Consider the following 25,268-nt stretch of genomic DNA (forward strand, 5'->3'; position numbering starts at 1 on the left):
TCATGGCCGTCAATAAATCCCGGGTGGCTATAGGATTTGTAGTTGCCGGTGTGCTGGCCGTGGTGTTCGGGACCGTCCTCACGTTTGTGGGACCGTTAATCATCGACGACCAAATAGTGAAGGTGAGCAACACTTTTTTAACCAACCAAGTGAGGTCATTTCTACGAAGTGGGGACATTTTGGCCGGTCCTCAGTTTTTTTTCATTGAAATCACTTCCTTAGGTTGCTATAACATGCTATACTCAATTTGTAAAAATTGTCAAATTTTGGACCAAACATTTTGGGTCAACATTTTTTTTTTCAAATTTTGGACGACATAGTTTAGTATGACGTTTTTGTCAAATTTTGGACCAAACATTTTAGGTATTTTTTTTTTTTTTTTCAAATTTTGGACGACAGTATAGAGGTTTTTGTCAAATTTTGGACCAAACATTTTGGGTAATTTTTTTTCAAATTTTGGACGACACAGTATAGAGGTTTTTGTCAAATTTTGGACCAAACATTTTGGGTAATTTTTTTTTCAAATTTTGGATGACATAGTATAGACGTTTTTGTCAAATTTTGGACCAAAAATAATTAAAAAAAAAGTTTTCCAGCCCTTTTTTCTCTGGGGCTCCACCTGCAGACATTTTATGGTACTGCAACCAGAAGTTCTTTGTAGATGTCATTCATGAAGTAGATATTTGTAATTGTGTTGATTTAAAAAGTGGAAATGCTGGTCCTCACTTTGTCAGCAACCCAGTCCTCCAGTATGCAGCAAGTACAAGAATGTGTGTGCGTGTGTGGGGACCACTCTGTCACATTATGGGGACTTGTCTTTCTTACAGGGACAAAAAGCTAGTCCGCATTGTAAATTATTACATTTAAGGCAAAGACATGTTGTAGGTTAGGCTGGGGGTTAGTGTTAGGCCAGAAGTAGTTAGGGTTAAGGTTAGAGCAAGTCTCCAGGAAATGAATGGAAGTCAATGTAATGTCCTTTGAAGTTATGGAAACCAGACTATGTGCTGTAAGGCACAAAGCATACTTGAGAAAGTGAGGACATCCTGTTTGTCACTTTCTGTCACACAAGGACATTTTCATTAGAGGTAGAATACATTTAGTTTGGATTTACCACTGCACAGTATGGTCATGATAATCATATTGCAATCATTTAGATGTATATTGAGATTGCAATATGACTAACAATTGGTTGTGTCACTGCTAAGTGCAAACACGTAATCTGGGTCTGTGGGATTGAGCCAATTTGACCTGTTGAAATACCTGTATCTGTAGGTCTGGAAAAAAAAAAAAATCAACCCTCTTCAATTAAAGTGTTTTTTTCCCAAATAAAAGAAAACCTCTTCAGCTACAAGGTAACGGAGCTACATATCACTTTTTGGCAACAGGAATACTGCATATTACTGTTTGTACTAGCACTTTGCAGGTATTTCAACAGGTGAAAACTAATACAGCTCCTTAAGGATGATTGCAAATCCCATCAGTTCTTTATTTTAAAACGTGTGTATTTAAATCAGGGGTCTCAAACTCAAATGACCTGGGGGTCACTGATCATCTAGTTTCGTCAGGAAGGGGAAATAAAAGGTCAAACTATGGGGAAAAAGCAACTGTTCACCACGGAATGGGTCGTACAAGTTTAAGATGATACAATATTCCACCGTAATATTGCAATAAGGATGTTTGTGATATTATTTGACAGAAGTTCAAAATAGAAGTGCCTGTGTTGTTACAGCATATATTACCAAAAAATAAATGAATAAGTTGATGTTAATTGGTGGCCGCATGAAATTGACTGGAGTTCTGCCATAAAAAAATTTTAATTGAAGGACTTTCCAATGATATAAATTAGCAGCAAATAAACAAGGATATCAGACATGCCTATCACAGACATAATGTATATTTCAGTGTTATGACGATTTGATTTGGAGAAAAGCAGCTGTACGTGTATATCATATATAAATTCTGTGATATGGCTTAAGCAGGCTGCTCCAGTTTTTGACAGAAAGGCACTGTTATATTCATAACATATTTAACTAGATATTATTTTCACTGAGTTTAAAATCCTTTTTTCACAAGAGGGTCCTGGCCAAAATATAGACGGACAAGATGACAAATGGTACAATTCAAAAGCCAGTAGAAATCGTAAAATTCATTACAGTATTTGTCCAAAACAAAAATAAAATGCAGAAAGATACCATATTGCAAATTCTGGTGAAGTTTTGCAGCATGGAAGAGCTTATTATAAGTTAAGTTATTATAATGTAGTTTTCTCACTCATTTTTTCTTGATCAAATCATTGCAGTGTTCTTCGAGATCGAGATCGAGATATTGCACTTGGTAGAACTGTGATTTCACTTATTTTGCAACGAGTGTAGCTGTCATTGGATTTAGGCATTTATTTGTGATGGGTTGGGTTCGTGTAAGAGATAATTCATTATGTATCATGTGTGAGTGTCCTCACTCGGGCTGGGTATCAATCAAACAAATATGATACTGGTAACAATGGTGATACTTTCACTTCGATACAGGTTCCCCAAATGATATTTTTTCTCGATACCAGTTTTAGAATATCAGTTCTAAAAAAGAAAATTACATTACACATTATGGTACAAATTCTGAGTTTTTATTTTGCAGCTTTGGCATTTTTGCACTCAGTTCTTTTTTTTTTTTTTTTACATAAAAAGATGAACAACAATTATTTTCAGTGCAAAAAGAACAATTGCAGCAAACCTTTAACAATAATGTTGGTGACTTGTTTTTCTTTTACTAATTTTCCCTTTTTCTGCCAGTGTGAACAGATTCACTCTGACTGGTGTATCGTGACATCAGGGTCAGAGGCTACTGTGATGACAAGATAAACATAACAGTGAGCTGTTTAACTAACAGTCAATGCAATATATTTTAACAAGCTAAGCTTTACCACTTGCTGTCTATCTTTATTTTAGCTTTTAAATTAGTTAGCTATATAGCCATAAAATGAAGCTGCACACTCATTTTAAGTTAGCGTTACATGGATCCCGGTTAAGTAAACAAACATTCAATACGAATTTTGCTAAACATGTTGAAATCCCTGACACGGTGCCGTCAGTACACGCTGTACTCTTCATGGATGAAGGGGAGTCTGGTGGTGGAGATTTTAAACCAGCCCGCTCTGGCTCTGTAACATCCAAAGTTGAGCTGTAATGTTTGTCCGCTCTTCTTACATTCAAATGCTGAGCAACTTTCTGCTCTGAGGTTGATGCCATGCACGGTTGGGTGCTTAATTTTTAACACCTTCGTTACGAGTAACGATACACTTGCGTATACAGATTCACGTGAATCCATCTGTGAGTTCTGCATTGTATTCTTCCTGCACGCCTCAACAACCACGTATAACGTTACAGGCAATCACCGGCAGCATTATCAGATCTTGGTCAGGTGATTAACTAGGTACCAAAACTCGGGACCCAAAAAAAAGGCATATTTCGATACCGGGTAGTATTGAAGCATTTCGGTCGGTACCATCAAAGAACCGAAGTTCCAGCCCTATGATTCTAGAATAGTTTTTTAATTGAAGAAAGCTGTTAAAAGTGCAGGATTTCTCAATTAATTCACAACATGGAGAACAAAGTGCATAAAGTCTATGTATTGAACGTGGATGGGGCATCTCTTAACATAGTTTTCTCCACCATTATCCCACTGTAAACTCCCTCTTCTTCAGCCAGGTAACTTCTGCCCAAGTTTCCCTCATTCATTTGAGCAGTGCCACCGTGAGGAGACAGGAAGTACTGTCTAACCAAGAGACTAACCATTCTTTCTTTCAGTATTATTTGATTATCTGAGTAGTTGTTTGTCAGAAAAATATCAGAAAATCTCTTTCCCAAACCTCAAAATGAAGATATGGTCAATGGCCAGAGATATTATCACAACATTTAAGTCATGATGCAGTATTACCAAAATATTGAGATGTACTGAGTATTTGTGAAATAATATATTGATATACTCGCACACATAAGGAGAGTTGACACCATCTAGGGAACATCTATTAGTCCATCAACTGCTGTTGTTTCCTCATTTTGTCTTTAAGCTTCGTGTTGCTGTTTTTGTTGCTGTGTTTTCCAGACACTTGGGCAATTGAAAATAAAGCTGTAGTTGGTAACATTTAAATTGTCAAAAGAGTTAACACAAAACTCACAAAGCCTATCCGTTCCACACGACTGACTGTGTTTTAGTAGTGTTTAGATCTTGTCACCTGATGACAACAAATAATAACAACAAAAATCAGTAAAGTTATGTACTACAGCTTTATGGATAAAACCTGTTTTTTTTTAAAATGTTAAGCTGTTTAATTATCAGTGTATTCTTCTAATCCCTCTTATTTCAGAACACGGTGATTGACCCAAATAATGACATGTCCTACACCATGTGGAGGGACATCCCCGTTCCCTTCTTCATGTCTGTCTACTTTTTCAACGTCCTCAACCCTCAGGAGATACTGAAAGGAGAAAAGCCAATGGTGGAGCAGCGAGGACCTTATGTGTACAGGTGCACGATTAACACACTCACACACATACACATCCTGTCAGACAGCACATGAAGCCGTCAACTGTGCACACTGGTTTTGCTGTATTGTACTTTACTATCAGTAAACTTTGTCCCGCAGCCATGTGTTGCAAGATTGGTTGACAGTTCATCTTCCATGCTTTGTCAAATAGGACCTGGATACATTTTTTAAATTTAATATAGTTCATTTGGCAGGGACAATGGAAGTTACTATAGTTTATTCTGCTATGTAAATGGTGTAGTAACTGATGGTTTGCACATAGAGATTATAACTATTGCAAGTTTCCAACTGCTGTCCCTTGTTAGGCTTTCACATAATGAAAAAAAACAAAAAGTTAATAGTGTACAAGAATTTAAAATGTTTAAATCTGGCTTACCATGTTGCACAAGGGCAACATAAATTGAACAACTGACACGTGAAAGATATGCTCACGTCTCTGTTTTAGCTTCTGTATGTAATTTATGTTGTATGTCCCAGTCAAAACAATAAGAAAAGTAAAGATTGACCAATATCTGTGAGCAGTGCAATGACAAATGTTATTAATTACCAATTTTTTTGAGCCATTTTTACAGCCATTATTTCCTCCATACTTGAAAGTTTGTGAATTTGATAAAATATTCTCAAGGCCCTTGGGGAAAAAAGGTATTACTGTGATATTATCTCCTTGTTATACATGGGTCATTGAAAGTGCTTGAATTTTGTGCAAGAGTTGATATTTTAGTTAAATCTCCCGCCGCCGATGTGAAATGCAAATTCCAAGATCTGTCTCAACAAAGGAAATTACAAACACGGCGCAGAGTTTTAAAAATTGACGCCATGGGCAAAGCGGCTCTTACAAGTTGCCCTCCCATCTAATGCTTTATCAACACATTCTGTCCTTGAGTTTGAGGAAACTGGCCCTGGAAAGCCCTTGCAAAATCCTTTAATTTGATGTCAGCCAAGGTGTGGGGAACTCTGTTCAATAACCATTTCTTTCCAGTCTTTCGCTCCAATCTACATTTTCTGTCTGCACTGCGGTGCAATTATATACAGTAGGGCTGGGCGATATATCGATATTTATGATGTATCGATATATTTTTTAAATGCGATATGGAATTAGACCCTATCGCGTATATCGATATAGTTCAAATTAGCGCTGTGATCCTTGCTCCAGACAAGCCGCTGACCGGAGCTCTCTGCACTGCTCCTCCCGCCCTTCTTTCATGCACAGAGAGGGGAGGGGCAGGTACAGACACTCCGCTTCACATGGAGAACGCAGCAGCGTCTGCGGAGGAGAGCGTCTGGGTTAGTAAAAGAAAAAGCAGTGGCTCAATCATTTCTAGATGGTTTGGATACAAATCATCGGACGAGCAACAAAACCACGGTATATGTAGGGAGTGCCATAAGCACGTTGCAGCCAGTGATGGAAGCAATATGAATCTTTTTCACCACTTAAAAACGTTGCACAAAGTGCAATATATGCAGAGTGTGTGAAACTGCGCGCTGCAGAAGCCACAGGCGCAAGCCGTCCACAACCCGACAAAACTCCAGACAAGTGGTGTGCATTAACAAAAGCGGTGTCCTTTCACATTGCCAAAGACACGTTAATGAAAAGCTAATGGAAATGATGGACCCGTGATATGCGCTTCCCACTCGCAACTATTGTGCACGACTGTCAGACAGTCTTGCAAACCGGCTCGCTTACGTCACCCATTTACCGTCGACCAGCGATATGTGGTCAAGCAGCACATGTGACAGCACTACTGTTTATCAAAGTAAAATAAAAGAGGGGGAAATGTTTATTGAGCTCTGTTTCTTGTGCAACTGGTTGAGACTGTTCAGATAAGTTAACAAAAAGGAAAAGGTAATCTGAAGCTGATGTTTAAAACTTTTTTTCTTAAAATGAGCACTTTATTTTGTTGTCTCTATATATAAATGCTGCCCTTACTAGGGTTTGTCATATTTTGTTCTTTTATAAGAGAAGAAAATGTGTAATTTGATTTTCAAAAGCCATTTATAGTTGTCAAACTAAAACATTTTGATATTGTTCTTTTTTCTCATATACACATATTTATTTCAGATAAAGATTGGCCTATTTTATAGGCTGTTTTTATTTAAGATATGTTTTTTATTTAAATGTGCACCTTATGGAGCTTTGATTTTATAAAAGGCACTCCTGTTGCACAGTGTTTATGTTTTCATTTTATTATTATGAGTAGTTTTCAATAAAACTACTCATATTTGGCTTTGACTTTGACTGAACATTTCATTTCACAGCTCTCTTTGCGGAAAAAATATCGAGATATATATCGTATATTGTTATTCAACCAAAATATATCGAGATATGACTTTTGGTCCATATAGCCCAGCCCCAATATACAGTATTTTTGCCTAAAAAATAATGGTTTAATTGAATATTAAAAAAAAAAAAACTAAAAGCTGATTCTTAATAATAGTTCTAAGAACAAAAATTTGTCGAATTGACAAATAATAATCCCCCGCATTACTGCTGTTGCTGCTGTAAAAAAAAAAAAAAAAAGGTCGACAAAAAATTCAACACGTGGACCTCGACAATCGACTCTAAAAATTTGTGAAATTCCCATCCCTAATCGTGAGACCATTAATTCGTCAGAAAATGTGTGGTCACTCACCCCCTTATGACTAAAGCTACCTCCATCCTACTTTATTGGCTGCACTTGTCTTACCATCATTAAAGCTGCAACTGTAATGGTTTCCTGATAGAATTTAAAAAAAAATTTGCTGATGCATTTACATACTACCTCAAAATCATAACGCTCCAGCTCAAAGAAGTCTTCAAGTCAAATTGTCTTCTTCTAATTTACAGTCAATCTTATCTGCTTATCTGCCGTCCTCTTTATCAACCTATTTGGACCTTGAACTTCTGGGTTTGCCTTAAAGTCCTGCTGGGCTATTAGAGACCAAGTTGTGTATCAATGCAATGCATGTTTCTCTTTCATTTTTTCAGGAAACGCTGTCAGAAAGACAACATCACGTTTCATCCCAATGATACCGTGTCTTACCTAGAATACAGAACGTATTTCTTCGAGCCTTCCATGTCCGTAGGGAATGAGTCTGATGTTGTCACGATACCTAATATGTTGGTGCTGGTAAGGACATGGTTTCCTCTCGTTCCCCACACATCTCACATTTTAATTAAGCCTCAAACTCTGCAGCTGGTCTGCTTTGATACAATCTGCCAATCTGTGTTCTACAGGGAGCAGCGATGATGATGGAAAACCAGCCATACGCCGTACGCTTAATGATCAGCGCCACATTCAAAACCTTCAAAGAGGGGCCCTTTCTGACCAAGACTGTTGGGGAGCTGATGTGGGGCTACGACAGTCTAATGGTGGACTTCCTGAATAAATACTTTCCTGGCATGCTGCCCTCAACAGGGAAGTTTGGCCTTTTTGCTGAAGTGAGTGTTTAAACGAGTTTATTTTGTTGAGCTTTATTACATCTAGGGCTGCAACGATTATTCAATTAATCAATTATTATTGTCAACTATTTTGATAGTGATCGATCGATTGTTTGGGGTGGGTTTTTTTTTTTCAATAATTAAAAACTCTTTTGGGTTTTTCAGCTTCTTAACTTAATAATTATTATTATTTTAATGGTTTCTTTGCTCCTTATAACAAAGAAATTATTAAGACTGAATCATTTTGGTTTGTGGACAAAACAAGGCATTCAAGAACATCATAATAATTTCGGAAACATCGGTCAACATTTTCTGATATTTTACAGACCGACCAAGTACTTGATTAATCGAGAAAATAATTGACAGATCAGTCGATTATGACTCCATGTCTGAGAAGATGACATGGAGACTTGCAACAGAAATTAATTGGAAGTGAATTTTTACCTTTATACTTTAATACTAGTTATTAGTACTTACTATATATTATATTATAATTTTATTGGTTTATCTATCCTTTGGAAAAGTATATATGGTGATAAATAGACTCATCATAGGCCGACATACCATTGACACAATGGGATTTTCAGGATTGGACTGCACTACCCAGTCTCAGGGATCATATGACGTGACTGTACTTTTTTGCTAATCCTAGATAAATGTGAGCTCATGTTAACAGTACTTATTAAATGTCCTCAGACATTTTTATCAACTAGGGTTGCACGATATCATTGGCATGATATCGGTATCATGACTTCTCCTTGACATCTATGCCTGTGCCCTCTCCAACTATTAGTTTTAATGTTTTTTTATACGATGACAAAAATGTACTACCGATCTTATCTACTGTGTGTCATCTGCTGTGACACACAGTAGATGACAAGTATGAAATTACAAAGTATGAAAAATACTATGTTAATTTCACTACAGAAGAGACTAAATGACCACTGTATATCACTATAGAAGACTGGATATTGGCAAAAAGTCTGGACTTCACAGGGTTGGTCCTCTGTCCTTAGAACTTCGACCAGGGTAAGGAAAAACTACAGACAGACGTGCAGTAGATGTTATTCAAAACATACAATACACAATTACAAAGCGTAAAAAGTCTTTAAATGCCAGGATCCATCTGGATCACTGGGTTTGTTGCAGCCTGTAGCGAAGGTTGTTGTGGTCATGGGGGGATGACCATGGGGAGTCCTGTTCTGGCCTCATGCCGTTCGCTGGTGGCAGCAGAACTGTAAGAGATTAAAAATCAGTTAGTTATGCGCTACATACTGTAGTTTTGTGGGCTACATGTCATGGGGGGCTACATGTCATGGGGGACATTGGGTAAGTGGTGAAGTTTGAGAAATCGAGGTCAGGGTGAGAGAAAGTGCGGCTCGTGCAAAGTCTGTGTGCTCATTCTAAGTGTATGATGGAAAATTCGCCCAGCAGTTTAAGCCTATGGCAGCTTAAGATAGACTATTCTAATCAGGACATACCTGATCTTGTTTTGATATATATAGGCTATGTTAAAGAGGTAGGTTTTCAGTCTCACCTTAAAGGTGGAGACAGAGTCAGACTGTCTGACTGAAATTGGGAGTTGGTTCCTCAGGAGAGGAGCCTGGTAGCTAAATGTTCTACCACCGATTCTACTTTTATTTATTTTAGGAATAACCAGTAGAACTGAGTTCGGGGAGCGGAGCGGTCTATTGGGTTGATATAAAGTGATTAAATCAATTAAAATAAGGTACTCTTCTGCCATTTGCAAACTCTTAAAAAGCCAGCTGGGCATAATAAGGATTTATTAATTTGGTCAAGTTTTGTTATATATATCAGCCGATCTCCTTGGATTTTACAGTGCACAGTGAACTTTGACAGGCTGACTCCTGCAAAGGAAATGAGAAGCTTTTCAGTTGTCATCTACAACCGGGTAGATTTGTCAGCCATAATACAGATAACTAATATTCATCTGGTGAATCAGACTTAAATACATATTCATGTAGGTAAAATGTTGTGATCATTTTTACCATCTAGTTCAACAACTCCAACACTGGTCTGTTCACCATCTTCACCGGGCAGAACGACATCAGGAAGGCTCATAAAGTAGATTCATGGAATGGCCTGACAGAGGTGAGATGTGACCTCCAGCCCTGTGGGTTTTCTTTTGTATCACTCTTGCCTCGCTTACTCACCTTCCCCACGGTCCTTTCCATTAACAGCTGAGCTACTGGAAAACTCCCCAGTGCAACATGATCAATGGAACAGCTGGGCAGTTGTGGCCTCCTTTTATGACAAAAGAATCAACTTTGCCTTTTTACAGCCCTGACGCATGCAGGTAAGTGATACCTTGTTGTCTTTCCCTAAAAGTCTTTTTAATGGCCCCATTCCATATTTGCCCCACCACAACATAGTCCTACACAATTTTGTGCTTTTACATGAAAGTGTTAGGTGTCCAGGCTCTTACTGAAGTCGAGGGGTTGGGTAAGGTGTAAGGATATTCACACTGAGGGTTCCCAGATTAGCTGAATCCAAAAAAGTAATGCTACCACCATGAAGCTTATTTTGGTTAGTATGTTGAGTAGCTCTTGAGTAGTCTTAAATACACACCCTTACCTTTTGTTTTTATGTAGGCACATACCCCAGAGTGTAAAGGGCTAACTCTTTAACATAATTTCTTTTAGGGGCACACTGAAAGCTCTGTTATGAGAGTTTTGTTAGAATAACAAAGCTTGTTCACAGTCTCTTGCACATACCATAAACTGTCCCACCAGTATTTCCAGGTGCTGAAAATTATTTTGTACTGCTTTGCTGCAGACTGAGTAAAAAAAATGTCTAAATCCCAAACGAGTGATAAAATAGCAGATGATGACGATATGTTGTTCTTACAAAATGTCTGTTAAATCCCTGTAAAAACTACTGAAATCATTGGAGTACATTTCAAATGCTTACAATTCTACATAATATTTGTATATATTAAATTAAATTAAATATGTGTATATATATATATATATATATGTTCTAATAATACTAATTTCAGGGGCATAGGCACCAAAATGAGAATTGTACCTATGTTTTTTGCAGATCTATGGAGCTTGTTTACCAGCGCCCCGGAGTGATGAAGGGTATTCCTCTATATCGTTATGTTGCACCCAAGACTTTGTTTGCCAATGGGACAGATTATGCCCCCAATGAAGGTTTCTGCCCCTGCAGACAGTCTGGTCTGCTGAATGTCAGCGGCTGTCGCCACAGTGAGTTTTCAGGAGAAATACACCACCTGATTCATTTCTGAGTCGCACGCTGCACATCATCCATGTGAAATCTTGATATTTGGTCTTGTTATAACTTAAATCTGCTGTCAGTGAAAATGCTGTACATCAAATCAGTGTTAAATGGCCCTGTATTGTATTGTATCTTCAGACTCTCCAGTCTTCATCTCTCATCCTCACTTCTACAATGCTGATCCTGTGCTACTGGACTATGTGCAGGGCCTCAGTCCAAATGAAGATGAGCATGGCCTCTTTATCGACATTCACCCAGTGAGTACACACACATGAACAGACACACGTTTTTGTGATTTGGTGCTACATGTCTGACTAGTGCGGCTGGGGTAGTACACGCTACATGATGTTTTACTGATTTACCGATTGGGTGCCAATCAGCAGCTTTTTTTTTTGGCAAGTTGTAAGATTCTATAATGATCGATAATGAAGACTCAACTAGGGTTAGGGCCCAACCACTTTCAGTATTCCAGATCAACAGCCTGGGAATGAGTATTTATTTGGCTATTTGCTTAATTAAAGCGGTTTGTAATCTATTATAAACATACATATCAAATCTTTCTTCTGCAAAGAAACCTAATTAGTTTGTGGACTTCATATGTGTATGCAGAAGTGATGAAATTTACAAGCTTTCTTGAATGCATCTCAAAGTTGCTCCTCTAAGGTCAACATGCTGTAGATCTCCCAAGAGTCATGAAATTCTCCAGGAACTTTGAATGCATCATTGGCTGCTCCTGTTAGTTCAGCGTCCTGTGAACCCTGTATTACTTTCACTAGTTCTCATGTGCTGAAGGTTCGAGTTTTTTAATATTTGACGCAGTGTAGCATTGCACGCATGTGTACTTGATCGCACATTCCAGTTGTATCGATTTCTTGGTTCTTGTATTCTTCAAGCTTTTGGTTTTGCATTTGTATGTTTACCATAGTCTTCATTGTCAATTTTCCGACCAAAATAAGAGCACACGACCAAGTATACCAGAGAGAGTTGTACTACATGCGCTACTTACAGACCCTATGTCAGCATAAGGTCCATTATGATAAAGAGGACATTGGTGGACGACCGTTGCATCATTTTGACCATAGTGGACCTGTGTGGAATGATGGTTGCTGATAATATGATACAGACCTGAAGTTGCTAAACCCTGACCAAAGTCCACTGCCTAATAAGTCTGTCTTGTGTCAGCATTGTGCATTTGTGGGAACAGTTCTTCAAAACTGAGCAAAAAAACAAAGGACACACAGGACTGATTTCATTAGATAAAGGGCAGCACTGACCTATTGCCCCTCACCTCCTTCACCCTTTAGACTTGCATAAGGAATACTTGTAGATGCCAAAAAAAACATAAAATTAATTTATCTTTATCCGGTCAATTTAATTTGTGTATCCCTTTTTAAAGTGAGTGTAAGGTGGTCAAAATATCTTTTCTGATTTATGTAAAAAAATAAATAATTATAAAGAATTTAAAAGTTGTGCTTTAAAAATGAGTTTCCAAATCATTACATTCACCACCATCTTCTGCTGTGAATAGCTGATGGCATGTGCACTGGAGGAGATGAACACATACATGTTGGTGGCCACTCCAGCTCCCGATAGTGATGTGCGTTTTATGTATATTGTGTGTACCGTCAATTTGACAGAATATACTTAATCTGTGACTGGATATATATATATCCGAATGCATGGGTGGCACGTGAGCTCCTGAGAGCACGAAATGCTGCTTTCAAGTCCGGGGACAAAGACGCCCTCAGATCTGCTAGGACCAACCTGAACCAGGGTGTGCGAACAGCCAAGCGTGCCTATTGTCAGAAAATCCAAGCACATTTCACAGACACAAAGGATGCCAGACACCTGTGGCAAGGCATCCAGTCAGTCACCGGCTACAAGCCAACACTCCCACCGTGCGAAGACAACACAGTCCTTCCTCAACACATTTAACACCTTCTTTCGCCGGTTTGAGGAAAACGACACCACCACACCAACAAAAGCCCCTCCTTGCCCGGACAACAATAAAACTTCACCTGGACCCAGCTGATGTGTGGAGGACCCTCCTCGAGGTGAACCCCAGAAAAGCTGCAGGTCCTGACAACATACCAGGGCGTGTGCTCAGAGACTGTCCTGACCAACTCACAGATGTTCTCACGGATATCTTTAACACCTCTCTGAGCCAAGTCATCATACCAGCATGCTTCAAAGCCACCACTATAATACCGCTGTCCAAGAAATCCCTAGCCTCAACACTGAATTACTACCGGCCTATTGCACTCGCGCCCATCATAATGAAGTGCTTTGAAAGCTTGGTCAAGACCCATATCACATCCAGTCTCCCCACTACATTTGACCCATTCCAGTTTGCATGTCGTCCCAAACACTCCACTGATGATGCCATAGCAACAGCATTCCACCCCAACCCTAGGAATTTTAAATAAAGTGGCAGCATTTTTGGGAAAAAGAGCAAACCAAAGACACTAGAGAATGACCTGGTGTAGTTACTCATGAGTGAATGGGTAAACCACAGGTGAAGTTATGCTATGGCTCTGGTGCGTAATCCAGCCACATTTTTAGACACTCCTAAAAAATCCTGAACGGAAGATAAACTGTTTCAGTCTCTGTGAACAGCGGAACAGCGTGGGAATGTCTCCACAGACACAAAAACAAAACACTGCCATAGACCTTATTTTTGAATGGGGAAGTAACTAGGGGTCTGACTTCCTGCTTGTGTTAGGGGTGTCCAATACGGCAAACTTTGAAATCGATACGATAAATAAAAAAAATATTACATTTATGAAGACAGTTTGCAAACATGAAATCTGCACACAATTGTTACTAGAGAAAAATGCAAAAGTTTTTTTAAAGTAAATAAAATATATTTGTTTATGTTTTAAAGTTACACACCACAGCTTTAATGTCATTTTCACTTTAGTTGGAATTGTGCACCTAAAGTATTGACTTTTTAACTTTAAGTCAATATTCATGTTATTCTCATTCCATTCCATTAACATGTGGAGTGAAATATTGCACATTCATCATATCCTCACTAAATTATATTGAATATAGGTCATTTGTTATTGCAGTGGTAAAAAAAAAAAAATTATCAGTGAAATGATCTTATCGACAAAACTGTTCTCTCAAGAAACTGAACACACTTTAAACACACACATGGAGTGCTGTTAGCTAAAGGCATCAGACAAAACACTGACATTTTGGGCATGTGTCGAGGCTTTGTACATGATATCTGGTGAAAGGGGGGGAAAAAAAACAGGTGAGGACAGATTGCTTTAGTGGGGTCGTTGGGGTCATCTGTACCACAGTGATTATATGTATCACAGTGATTATATAGCATGGCTTGAAAACTTTGTATGGTGTGTTGAAATGTTTTCGTAAGCAGTGGCTTGTGCAACAGTATCAGATCACGTGTGAGTGAAAGGCGGAATCCTACAAATACAGATGCATTGATGTTAATTCACTCTTGAAGTCGGAGTCAGTTTATTTGCCATTTGTGGAATATAATATATAAGGAATAATAAAGTGCATGATTAACAGTGGCTCAAGCTGATAACTGCCTGACAAATTTAATTTAGGTGCAATTTGGGGAGCATATTGTGTTTTTATTTCCCAAATATAAAATATAGATTTGATTTGGCCAATCGGAAAATACAGAGCTATCAGGACCCCCACACCTGATTGATTCAATGACAATGATATCAACTAGTGCAGTGCCCATAGGAAGTTTGTATTCCTATAGTGGGAGCCGAAGAAGATTTTTTAGTTATGGCCAGATGAGGCTGTGTGTGAAGGTTGGATGTACAAAGAGCTGTACCACGTCCATTGTGGCCACATCCATGCATTTTTAAAACACTCGCTCACGGTTAAAACTATGTTTTGTCACAGTAAAATACTAATAAGTCCTTAAAGTTATGAGCTTGTCTGTACAACTAACACATCATTATTTTGACACGGCGTTTGCAGATGCATTGTTTTAAAAGTAGCCTGGGGGGGGGGACTGTGCTTACTATGAAAGAAAGACAGTCCTGACGGAGCCCCTGCCTCTGAAAATCAAGGATACACACCATTGGGCCATGCTCAACACATATCCAAAATCTTAGGGAGATATGCCTGTCACAGGCAGACGCACACAGATCATGCAACTTGCTTTAAAGATTTATCATCCACTGAAAAATGAACTGGGATTGGCTTTGCCATTTTTGAACGCTTCACATAAAATGTCACAAGTTGCAAATTTAGAATTCAGCTTTTATCAATCCCATCAATTTCCCTTTTGATGTTGTGAATATGACTCTTAAACATGGTAAAGTCAACGTAATTTGAAGGCAGCATTGGCCTCTGTGTATATCAAGTAACTAACGGTCTGCAATTTAAAGCTGCAGTAGGTAACAATGCAGAAAAAGTAGTTGATTGTTAGGTTGCTAGAAGTCTTCTTCTTTTTCAAAGGGAGAAAATTAGTAAAAGAATCATACAAATAAAAGTACTCATCTCTCTAACTAGAACATTATGAATCAATAATGTGAAAACAAATCCTGCCTCCTGTACCTTTTTAAAGCCGTTTGAAAATTGTAGATGAACACACATTTGTGAATACCATAATTACGCACAAACCATTGTACGCATTTGTAAATCTTCCATTTGAGATCATGTGATACACATTTACAATACAATGTGTGAAATTAATTATATATATATATATATATTATACTATAAGCAGTGACATAGCAGAGGTCATCAAAGAGCGGAACTGATAATCACTATCATGGTGTTTGTCGGTCTGTTCTGACCTGCTGCTGATAATGAAGTAAACGTAGAGGTGCTGGACTGAACCTTCATGCTTGTTTCCTTCTTGTTAAGTCACAGCTTTCACTGATAAGGATTATATTGCCATGTGATAGCACAATACAAATGAACTGATTACATCGGCTTGTCAATAAATTACAAACACTAAGGATCAATGAGGTTGATGTAACATGATGAGCCATGATTTAGCACTTTAACCTTCATTGTGTGATAAGGTAATTGGAAATTGCGCAGTTTATCTATAATTACAGTTATTGGGAGATGAGGGTTGTTAGAAAATCCAATAAAATTTTGCCTTGGCTGTGCAAATCCACATAAAATGTTTTATGATGAGTAACATTTGGACAAGAGAATCTAGCACATTGTTCATCAAGTTAATAGTGAACCAAAATCACTTGGCATTGGATTTAATTAGGGTCTCAAATCTAATCTTACTTGCCACTTTATTAGGTATACCTGGTTAACCGCTTAAAGGGACACTGTGTAGTATTTATGGGTTTATATTACCCAAAATCCACTTTTGAATACATATTATGTGCTCCTGCATTGTCTAGTCGCTGTATAATATTCTTTGTTTCATTTTCGTAGTGTTTCAAAAAGTCATGTAAATTAACATGGTCGCAGGCCGCTACTGCATTGCCACGACGCCATGTTTCTACGGGAGCCTGTATAGACAAACGCGGGAGAACAAATCAAGCGTCGCCTTACTTGTAGCGGAAGTCCCGCCTCCACTCTCTCCGCTTCGTCTACTTTGGCCGTGGTAGCTCGCCCTCCCCCCGCGCTTCACGAACCTCATCTGCTGACACGAAGAAAGACGATGAGGATGACCTTTAACCTGCTGAGGATACCGTAGTGCTCAGGGAAGGGAGGGGGTGAGCAGAGGAGCAGTTCTTTGTTGTGAATTTCAGCCTCTCCTCTAGATGGCACTATAAACTACTTACTTCACCTTTAACACGTATATCTAATCAGCCAATCACATTAAGGCATGTAGACATGGTCAAGATGACTGGGTAAAGTTCAAACTGAGGATCAGAATGAGACAGAGAGGTGTATTAATTGACATCCCAGATAGAATGTCCATGTGGGCAACTTGAGGATTATATTCAGACTTACAACATGGGTTACAAGCCGGTTTGTCGGTGGTTTCCATGGTGGCCCCATGTCATGTCACCTGGTCCACTTAGTAACATGTTCAGGCTACCTAGGTACTAAATGGACATGGACTTGAAGTGGGCAAACACTGGTGGGACCACCACGGAAACCATGGACAAACTATCTTGGGACCCATATTGTTGGATTGAATATAAACCTTATGGGACTCACATGGACATGCCGAGTGGGATTGTACATGGTATAGCTTGTGGTCTGAGTATTTTAGAAACTGCCTTGTTGAAATCAGAGGTTAGAGGAAAATGGTTGGAACTGAAAATTAAAGATTAGGAAGAGACTGAACAATGTTTCTTCATTTATCAGAACTAGAAAAAAAAAAAAAAAAAACTATAGACTGCTATAAACTGTGCTATAAACTACTTCTACTCGCCTCTTGAACAGTTGACCCTTACCACTCTTACCACAATACCTTACCTTATTGGGCCAAGAGGGCATTCCAAGTGGCCATCAGGCCAAGCTGCACTAAGAGCGCACTCTGTGATGCAGGTAGCTGCGCCGGAGTCAGGTCAAACCAACCAATAGAAACTCTTCTCCCATCCACCAGCGTAGGCCCCGCCCATCAAGTGCTGTTGAATTCGCAACCAAAACTTTTGAAGTTGCAAACAGAGGACTGATTTGCAAAACAAAATATAAGCAAAATGGGCTAAATGTTTTTACTTACAAGCATTAGTTTTGATTGAATTTGAAGAAATATGTTCTCTCGTATATTTTTTTTTTTTTTTTCCAATTACAACCTGTTCTGTTTTGATCTCAAATGTATTATATCAAAATTCTTTCCATAGGGCTGTAACTTTATATTTGAAATTCAGATATCTGTTCAAATTCAAACCTTAAAAAGAAAACATTCAGTTGAAAATATAAAGCCTAGAAGCAGAGGAGGTCCAGCAGAGGGAACCTATGGTCAGTTTAGACTAGAGTGTCCAGCCAGGTAACATTTACATGTTTTTATACTGTGGGAGGAAACTGGAGAACCTGGAGAAAACCCACATACACACAGGGAAAACATCAAAACTTGCAACAACAAAAAAAAAAAGCCCCAAACTGGCAACCTTCTTGCTGCGAGGCACCAGTGCTGGTCATGTTTGCCACCATGAAACTTATCAAATACAATATTCTATACTGTACTCTCTAACCCCTCCCAAATCTATAGCAATTCAGAAAGATATCACCTTCCATTCACTGTCAATCAGATGTACTGTTTTTTTCGAAATGTAAACCTGCTTCTGAGGTCAACAGATTTATGATGTTGTTATGACTGGGTCACCCATAAAATCTCCTAAAGCATTCTGAATGACCACCTAGCTTCCTTCCCCTTTTCTACCATCAAATGATCACTCATCCAAAAAGAATCGCTCATCACAAGGATTTCCTTCTTTTGTTTACTCTCTCTGGTCACGCGAGAGAATGTTTTTCTCAAGTTGGGCGAAGATATAAACAAACCAATTATTTAGATGAGGGAGAACTGTCATTAATTTTATTTTATATATATATATATATATACATATATATGTCATTTCCCCAAGTAAGAATGGTGTTTTTCTGTATTTTCTTGCCAGCAAACTGGTGTCCCTCTCAACGTGTCCATCCGTCTGCAGCTCAACCTCTACATGAAGAGAGTGTCAGGAATTACGTAAGGAAGCTATTCCCTAAGCTATAATAATGCCATGAATATTTGTCACGTATTGTTTGTTGATCTATTCGTCGGTCAGTTGGGCTTTGTGGGCATTTCCTGCATTTCTTGTGACGCGCTGTGTAACCTTGGAGTTTGAAGTTGGGTGTTCTGTCCTTGTAGAGAAACTGGCAAGATTTCTGAGGTGGTGATGCCCATGATCTGGTTTGAAGAGGTAAGTTTCTATAAATGATAACGTCCATGTCAGATTTAGTGGTAGTTTGGTAGTGTGCAAGTGCTGCAGCAAATCTAAGCAAAGACAAGAGATTACAAGTGTCATCTCCTTGATAGCTATACGACCAACAACAAGAAAACATGCATTTAATTGCACAAGTATTTTGGATTATACAGAGTAATGGTTTATCGTGAAAATTAAACGATTTTTCATGTTTCATTAATCACTGAATACTTGTACTACTTGTATGCAAGCTAATGCTAGAGCCAAGCTGAATAATTTGATAATAAACCATGAACAAGTCTTCAGATGACACGGATATATTTTCAGCTCTTTGGTAGTTCAACTTTCAAACTGATTTTCTGTCAAGCCATCTTCATCCAGTCTTTTGTATGTAGCGATACATTGAGATGTTGGAAGAATCTCAACATCATTTACCGTCCACTGCACCATGTTACGTGATGAAGTTCGAAAATATTCCAATTTGAGCAACCAAAGCGAATAATTTAATTTAATTTCTTGGATTTTGTGGTTAGCTCTTAGTAAATCATGGACGATTAGATTTACTAAGACCTAGTCTGCACAGCAAAGTTTTGTTAACACAGCGCTATCTTTAGCCAAAAGAATCACTTATCACAGGGACTTCCTTCTCTGTACACTCAAGATAATGTTTTTCTCAAAACAATCCAATTCTTTACAGATTGTGTCCATGTGCTTCCCTCCAGGCCCTTGTAAACTTCCAAAGACTCCCTGCAGTAAGATGAAGGGAAGTTAATCAGGGAGTTGAGGATGTCAGGTTACAGTCGATCAGAATAATGTCCTCCCTGGCTTTTTTGCCACATCTCAGGCTGCCAAAGTCACGGTTCACGAGTCACGTGACAGGAGTTCTATAGGCCCTCTGCTGATTTTTTATTTTTTTTATAAGCGTTACTTTTTGAATAAAAAATATTGATTGACCATTTAATGGTCCCTGTCAGTTTCAGTTGCCAGACATTGCTTCTTGACACATTGCTGCTTAAATTAATGAGGGAAACGGGTGGAAGGTACCTGGCTGAAGAAGAGGAAGTTTACAGCAGGATAATTGTGGAGAAAGCTACATTAAGAGATGCTCCATCCACGTTCAATACATAGACTTAATGCGCTTAATGTTGTGAATAAATAGAGAAATCCTGCCTGTCCTTTTACTTTTCACTGATGTGAAAGACAGATATTTATTGCTATATGATTGTCTTGCAATATTTTAATGATCACAGATTCAATAATTTGCTATTGAGTTAAAGCTAAGAATAAGTTTGTTTGTGTCTTTATATTAAGAGTTTTGCACATTGAATCTTTATTATGAAATTTGTGAAACAATTTTTTTTTTCCAGAGTGGTTATATAGACGGACCTATCCTCACCACATTCCACACAAACCTGGTTATTCTGCCTGCTGTGATGGAGTACATGCAGTACGGATTCATAGCGCTTGGCCTGGTGACGATATTAATCGCCTCCCTTGTGCACCATCGAGCCAGGGTAAAGATCCCACACAGCATGATGTGAAACTATTTTTGTTGAAGTTTTTAACTGCATGCAGCATGTTGTTACACACACTTATGCATGGTCTCACAGAAAGCACAGGAAAAAGGTGCAGGAGAGACTGCACTGACGATACTGACAGATCAATTATTTGAAGGAAGAAAGGCCACAAATTATGTTTTTTTCCCCATGTCCTGTCTGGAGCTCCATAGAATATACCTCAATAAAGTGTGTTCTACTGCAATTTTTTGTATTACTTAGTTACATTTAAAGTCTAATTATAAAAAAAAAAAGCAGAAACTTTAAAGAGCAACTTTCAAAGCAACCAAATATATACATTTATTTGTATAGCACATTTCTTGCACTGAGGCAGTCAGTGACCTCAGAAACCTTGTTTTGAGACTAGATTTTAAAATATTCTATTGTAAACATGGACCTACACTGTAAACATGTACGTTTAAGAAAGTAAAATCAGTCCAATGTCTGGGAAATATTTTTTGCCTAAACATAAACTTGGCATGCAAGTTTTTTCACGAGAGAATGTTTTAAAAACTCTGACAGCTTAAAGTTTAAGCTTCAATTGCCAGTAACAAACAAACAAACAATCCAACATTTTAGTTGTGTGTTCACTACTGGTGAGTGTCTTAATCTTAAATACAGAAGACGACTGCCTCCGATGATATGTCAAAACACTATTCTGGGTAGATATAGTAATGATAATCAAATAAAAGTGAAATTAGTTAAAATAATGATCAAAGTTCAAGTAAAATCTATTCAGTATGAGAGATTTTCAAATGATACATGTACTTGGGGACAGAAATGTAATATGTGACCATTAAGCTGTTGTTTTTGTAGTCTAATATAAGTAATTTGGGCTATAGGGTCATGCTTTAACAAAATCTGACATCTTGCACGGCCATTTTTTTCTACAGTAACCTGTTTTTTATGTGGATATTTGTTTGGTTTCCATGGACATTTGGCTGACTAGGACTTTCATGTTGCATTCACAAATATGTCAGTGTGCAGACGGTCTCTCCTTTTCCTAGTTGTAACACTCAGACAAAGACTTTTGTCTATATTCTTTCAAACTTACCCTGCTATAGTATAGTATAGTATAGTATAGTATAGTATAGTACTTCAAACTAATCGCTTATACTGCCAGAGAAAAGAGGTGTCTGTGTGTTAATGACAGGTGAGCTCTAGTGTCCTTTAGTTATATAACACATAAAGGTTTTTAGTCCTGACCACTTTCAGATCACATCTGAATGTCTCAATGCTAAGCTTGTGGTGTTGTGTGTTTTTTCACAGAGGTCCAAGAAAACTATGGTGTCCTCCTCCATAGTGTTTGACAACCCCGGGGTTTGTAAAATGAAAACGCTTGATTTGAATCAATGTCATCCACATTGAATCAACTTAACAATCAACTTAAATTGAAGCAAGACTATTTGCTTTTTTCCTTCAAAATTGGAAGAACATGGAATGTTGCTGTTATTTATTACCAACGACAAGCAACATTTCTTGCTTATAGTTGGTTTGTGATTAGATCTCCACTGCTAAAGCTAACATAATCAATTGATTGACCAAAAAATATACTTTTCGAATATGTGTGGACAATACACAAAGAACAGAATTGTCAGCTAAGGCTGAAAGACATTTTTAAGAAAAACAAATCTGATGCCATCACTAAATACATGATATTAAATACATTTGATAAATTACAATTCAAAGATTTTGATAAACATTTCACAGGCTGGTTAAGTAATTTTTGTGAAGTGAAATGTATACAGGTAAATGCAGTATTTATACATGAAATAGTATATAATTACAGTAGTATACTAGTAATATTACTACTTTGAAGTTGCACTAAAATGTTTATATTGGAAAATACTGCTAAATCACAGTATAATGGTAAGCTCACTACAGTAAAAAGAAGCATCATAGTAATATACTGTACGATATAGATACATTATTCAATAACATCTTGAATATCTAAAGTTACAGTAAACTGATTTAATTCACAGTAACTGGAAAAAATGTACACACAGTCATTTAGTGTGAATTTAGAGTGGCATGTTTTGCTGTATACAGTATTTCTTTTCCCATGAAGAAGCTTGTTGTATTTAGAGATTCAGAGGCAGGAGAACATTTTCTGTCTCCACCATCAGAGATGATGGATTTGTTGATTCTGTTCTAGATTTCAGAAAATAGTCCAGTGTTGATTTTGATGCTCGTCTTCCTTTTCCCCGTCTCCTGACCTCTGCTGCATGATGATCAGTCCCCTGTACAGAACTGTCAGCAGAATGAGCAGCTTCTATGTTTAATTACACACAATGATGTTTATTCACCAATCGCACGTCTCACATGATTAACTGCATGTTTGAATCTGATACCTACAGAGGAGCTGCTGCTGCTGCTGGTTTCTCCCAAATAGCCAATCGAATTGTACCAGCTGCTTGTAATCTTTTGTGTTTTTTCTGATCAGCTGATGAGTAAAGCGGTTGTTGTTTTTAGGCCTCCATCAAAGAGCCAGTAAAAGGCTCCTATGGCACTGAGACAGCAAAGAAAAGTAACATGAACGATTAAGGTGGGTGCACGCACAAAGGCTGACATGTTCAACCTCCAGAGGAAAATTAAGTTGACCTTTTTGTTGAATAAATGAATATATAACATATTTAACAATTTACACTGACAAAACATTAAATTCATATCATTTTAAACATTATTTTGTGAGTTATGATAGGTAATACATCAATGCTGTTTGTTTGTTTTTTGATTTACACACATTCTTATGAGAGGCCGTTTGAGAAATAATACTGGGTTACCAAAAAAAATGTAAGTTGTCTATGTTCTTTCAACTGAATTGGGACTATTTTGCGCCACTGACTAAAAAAAATACATTTTAAAATTACAAATAATTAAATTTTTCTCAATCGGGTCAGGTTTTTATGCTAATATGATTTTGAAAAATTATTTTTCCTATGAAATTGATTAAGTTTTTGTGACGTCAGACATCATCCCAAAAAGCTTTTAGGAGAGAAAAAAATAACATTTTTATAGGAACAAAGCAGATGTAGCAGAATACGTCAGGCTTATTTTTTGCAAGATCTTCTAGTCGAAACCATTTCATTCACTTGTAATATATATAAAAAACAAAGAATGAGTCATAAGTTGGCACATGTAAAATAATCAGAATGTGTCTATTGCAAGAAAAGAGTTTTGCATCATATCACGTGAAAATACCCGTACATGTAAAGAAAAGCGTAAAAAAAAATATGTAGCTTTGTTCAGAATATTTACTCGATTGAGCAAAACCAATGTGATTTTTAGATTCAGCACATCAAAATGATCCCAAATCAGCTAAAGAAAAACTTAAACAATACATTTGGTGTTGACCAGTGATAATTCAGTCTTGCACTCACATGTTACATCTCTCACAAACACTAATATAGTCACACACGTTTACTATCATACTCTCTCACAATCACTACTATAGTCGCACACATTTACTATCATACCCTCTCACAAACACTACTATACTCATTACTAAAACAGGATGAAGTTTATTTAAACAGGAAATCGTATAGGTCTGAACATCCGCCGCATTTCCTCAACAACCGCTCTACGTGAGGGCTGTTGATTACGGTTTGACATTTCCAACATTGTTATCACATCGGATGATGTTAAAATGTTATTTAAAAGTCCAATTGCCTCATTGACACGGACCCGGGCAACCATTTCCACAATACTACATCCAAAGGAGGCAGGACATTGTCCTTGAGATCAGGCTGGAGAGAAGCATCCGGATAAGCCAATTAGAAACTGTAAATTCAAGTTGATTTGACAACTTGGAGAAAGACAACGAGGACGACATTCGACCGGCTGCGGATACCGTAGCGCTCAGGGAAGGGAGGGGGTGAGCAGAGGAGCAGTTCTTTGTTGTAAATTTCAGCCTCTCCTCTAGATGGCACTATAAACTACTTACTTCACCTTTAAGCATCAAGAAGACTTAAAGGCGCCATATGTAGGAATGTGGCCAAAAACGGTTACTACACTTAAATTCAAAATACCGAGGTCTTTTAGGTTACGTTTTGAGACTCTACTGACTGCAGTGATTGGTAGACGGCGGAAGGTGGCGCCACATGCCAAAAACATAAATATGATTTATGCAAAATATTTTTTTTAATGCAAATGTTTTGGCTGTACTCTTCTTGTTGATGAGTTTATGTTATATGAAACTTATTCCTGAGTCTCTGTGACATAATGCTCCTTTAAATAATACGATTCTTATGTTGTAAGGTAAGTAAACACGCTTACAGACATATCCTGTAAGGCTCTTGGGGGAGAAAAATGTATTGAGATAATGTATTTATTTGACAGGAAAACAAAAGTCTGCCTCATATGTGATGTTTTGTCATGTCTTTTTTTCTAATGATCTTTTCTGAGGTTGAAAATGCTGAGTGCTCAGCTGCAGTTTGACCTGATGGCCATCACGACCGTCACACCAACTGGGATACTTTTGCCCAGATGATAACTTGAATGATCCTTTGAACACTTCCTTACAGCCTCTCTTTTTTCTGATCCCACCACAGAGAAGTAAACGTGGAGTCGCCACCACACCAGCTGCATCAACGAGCACTTCAAGCGAAGAGAGAGACCCTCTACTACAAGAAGAAATTGATTGACACCCGCACACACACTCCTGCACGAGC

At 37.9% G+C, this 25,268-nt stretch overlaps 1 protein-coding gene across 1 annotated transcript; it reads left to right on the forward strand.

Annotated features, from left to right (window-relative positions):
* On the forward strand, window positions 1-25,268 carry scarb1 (scavenger receptor class B, member 1). Its single transcript, XM_083902951.1, has 13 exons — window positions 1-122; window positions 4,361-4,521; window positions 7,506-7,647; window positions 7,755-7,958; window positions 9,975-10,070; window positions 10,160-10,275; window positions 11,022-11,188; window positions 11,358-11,476; window positions 18,752-18,825; window positions 18,988-19,039; window positions 20,410-20,556; window positions 23,071-23,143; window positions 25,149-25,268. Exons 1-12 carry the CDS (start codon window positions 3-5, stop codon window positions 23,140-23,142), a joined length of 1,470 nt encoding a protein of 489 aa, XP_083759077.1. The 5' UTR covers window positions 1-2; the 3' UTR covers window position 23,143; window positions 25,149-25,268.

This window comes from Microchirus variegatus (genome assembly GCF_963457635.1).
Source record: "Microchirus variegatus genome assembly, chromosome: 16".
NCBI lineage: Eukaryota > Metazoa > Chordata > Actinopteri > Pleuronectiformes > Soleidae > Microchirus > Microchirus variegatus.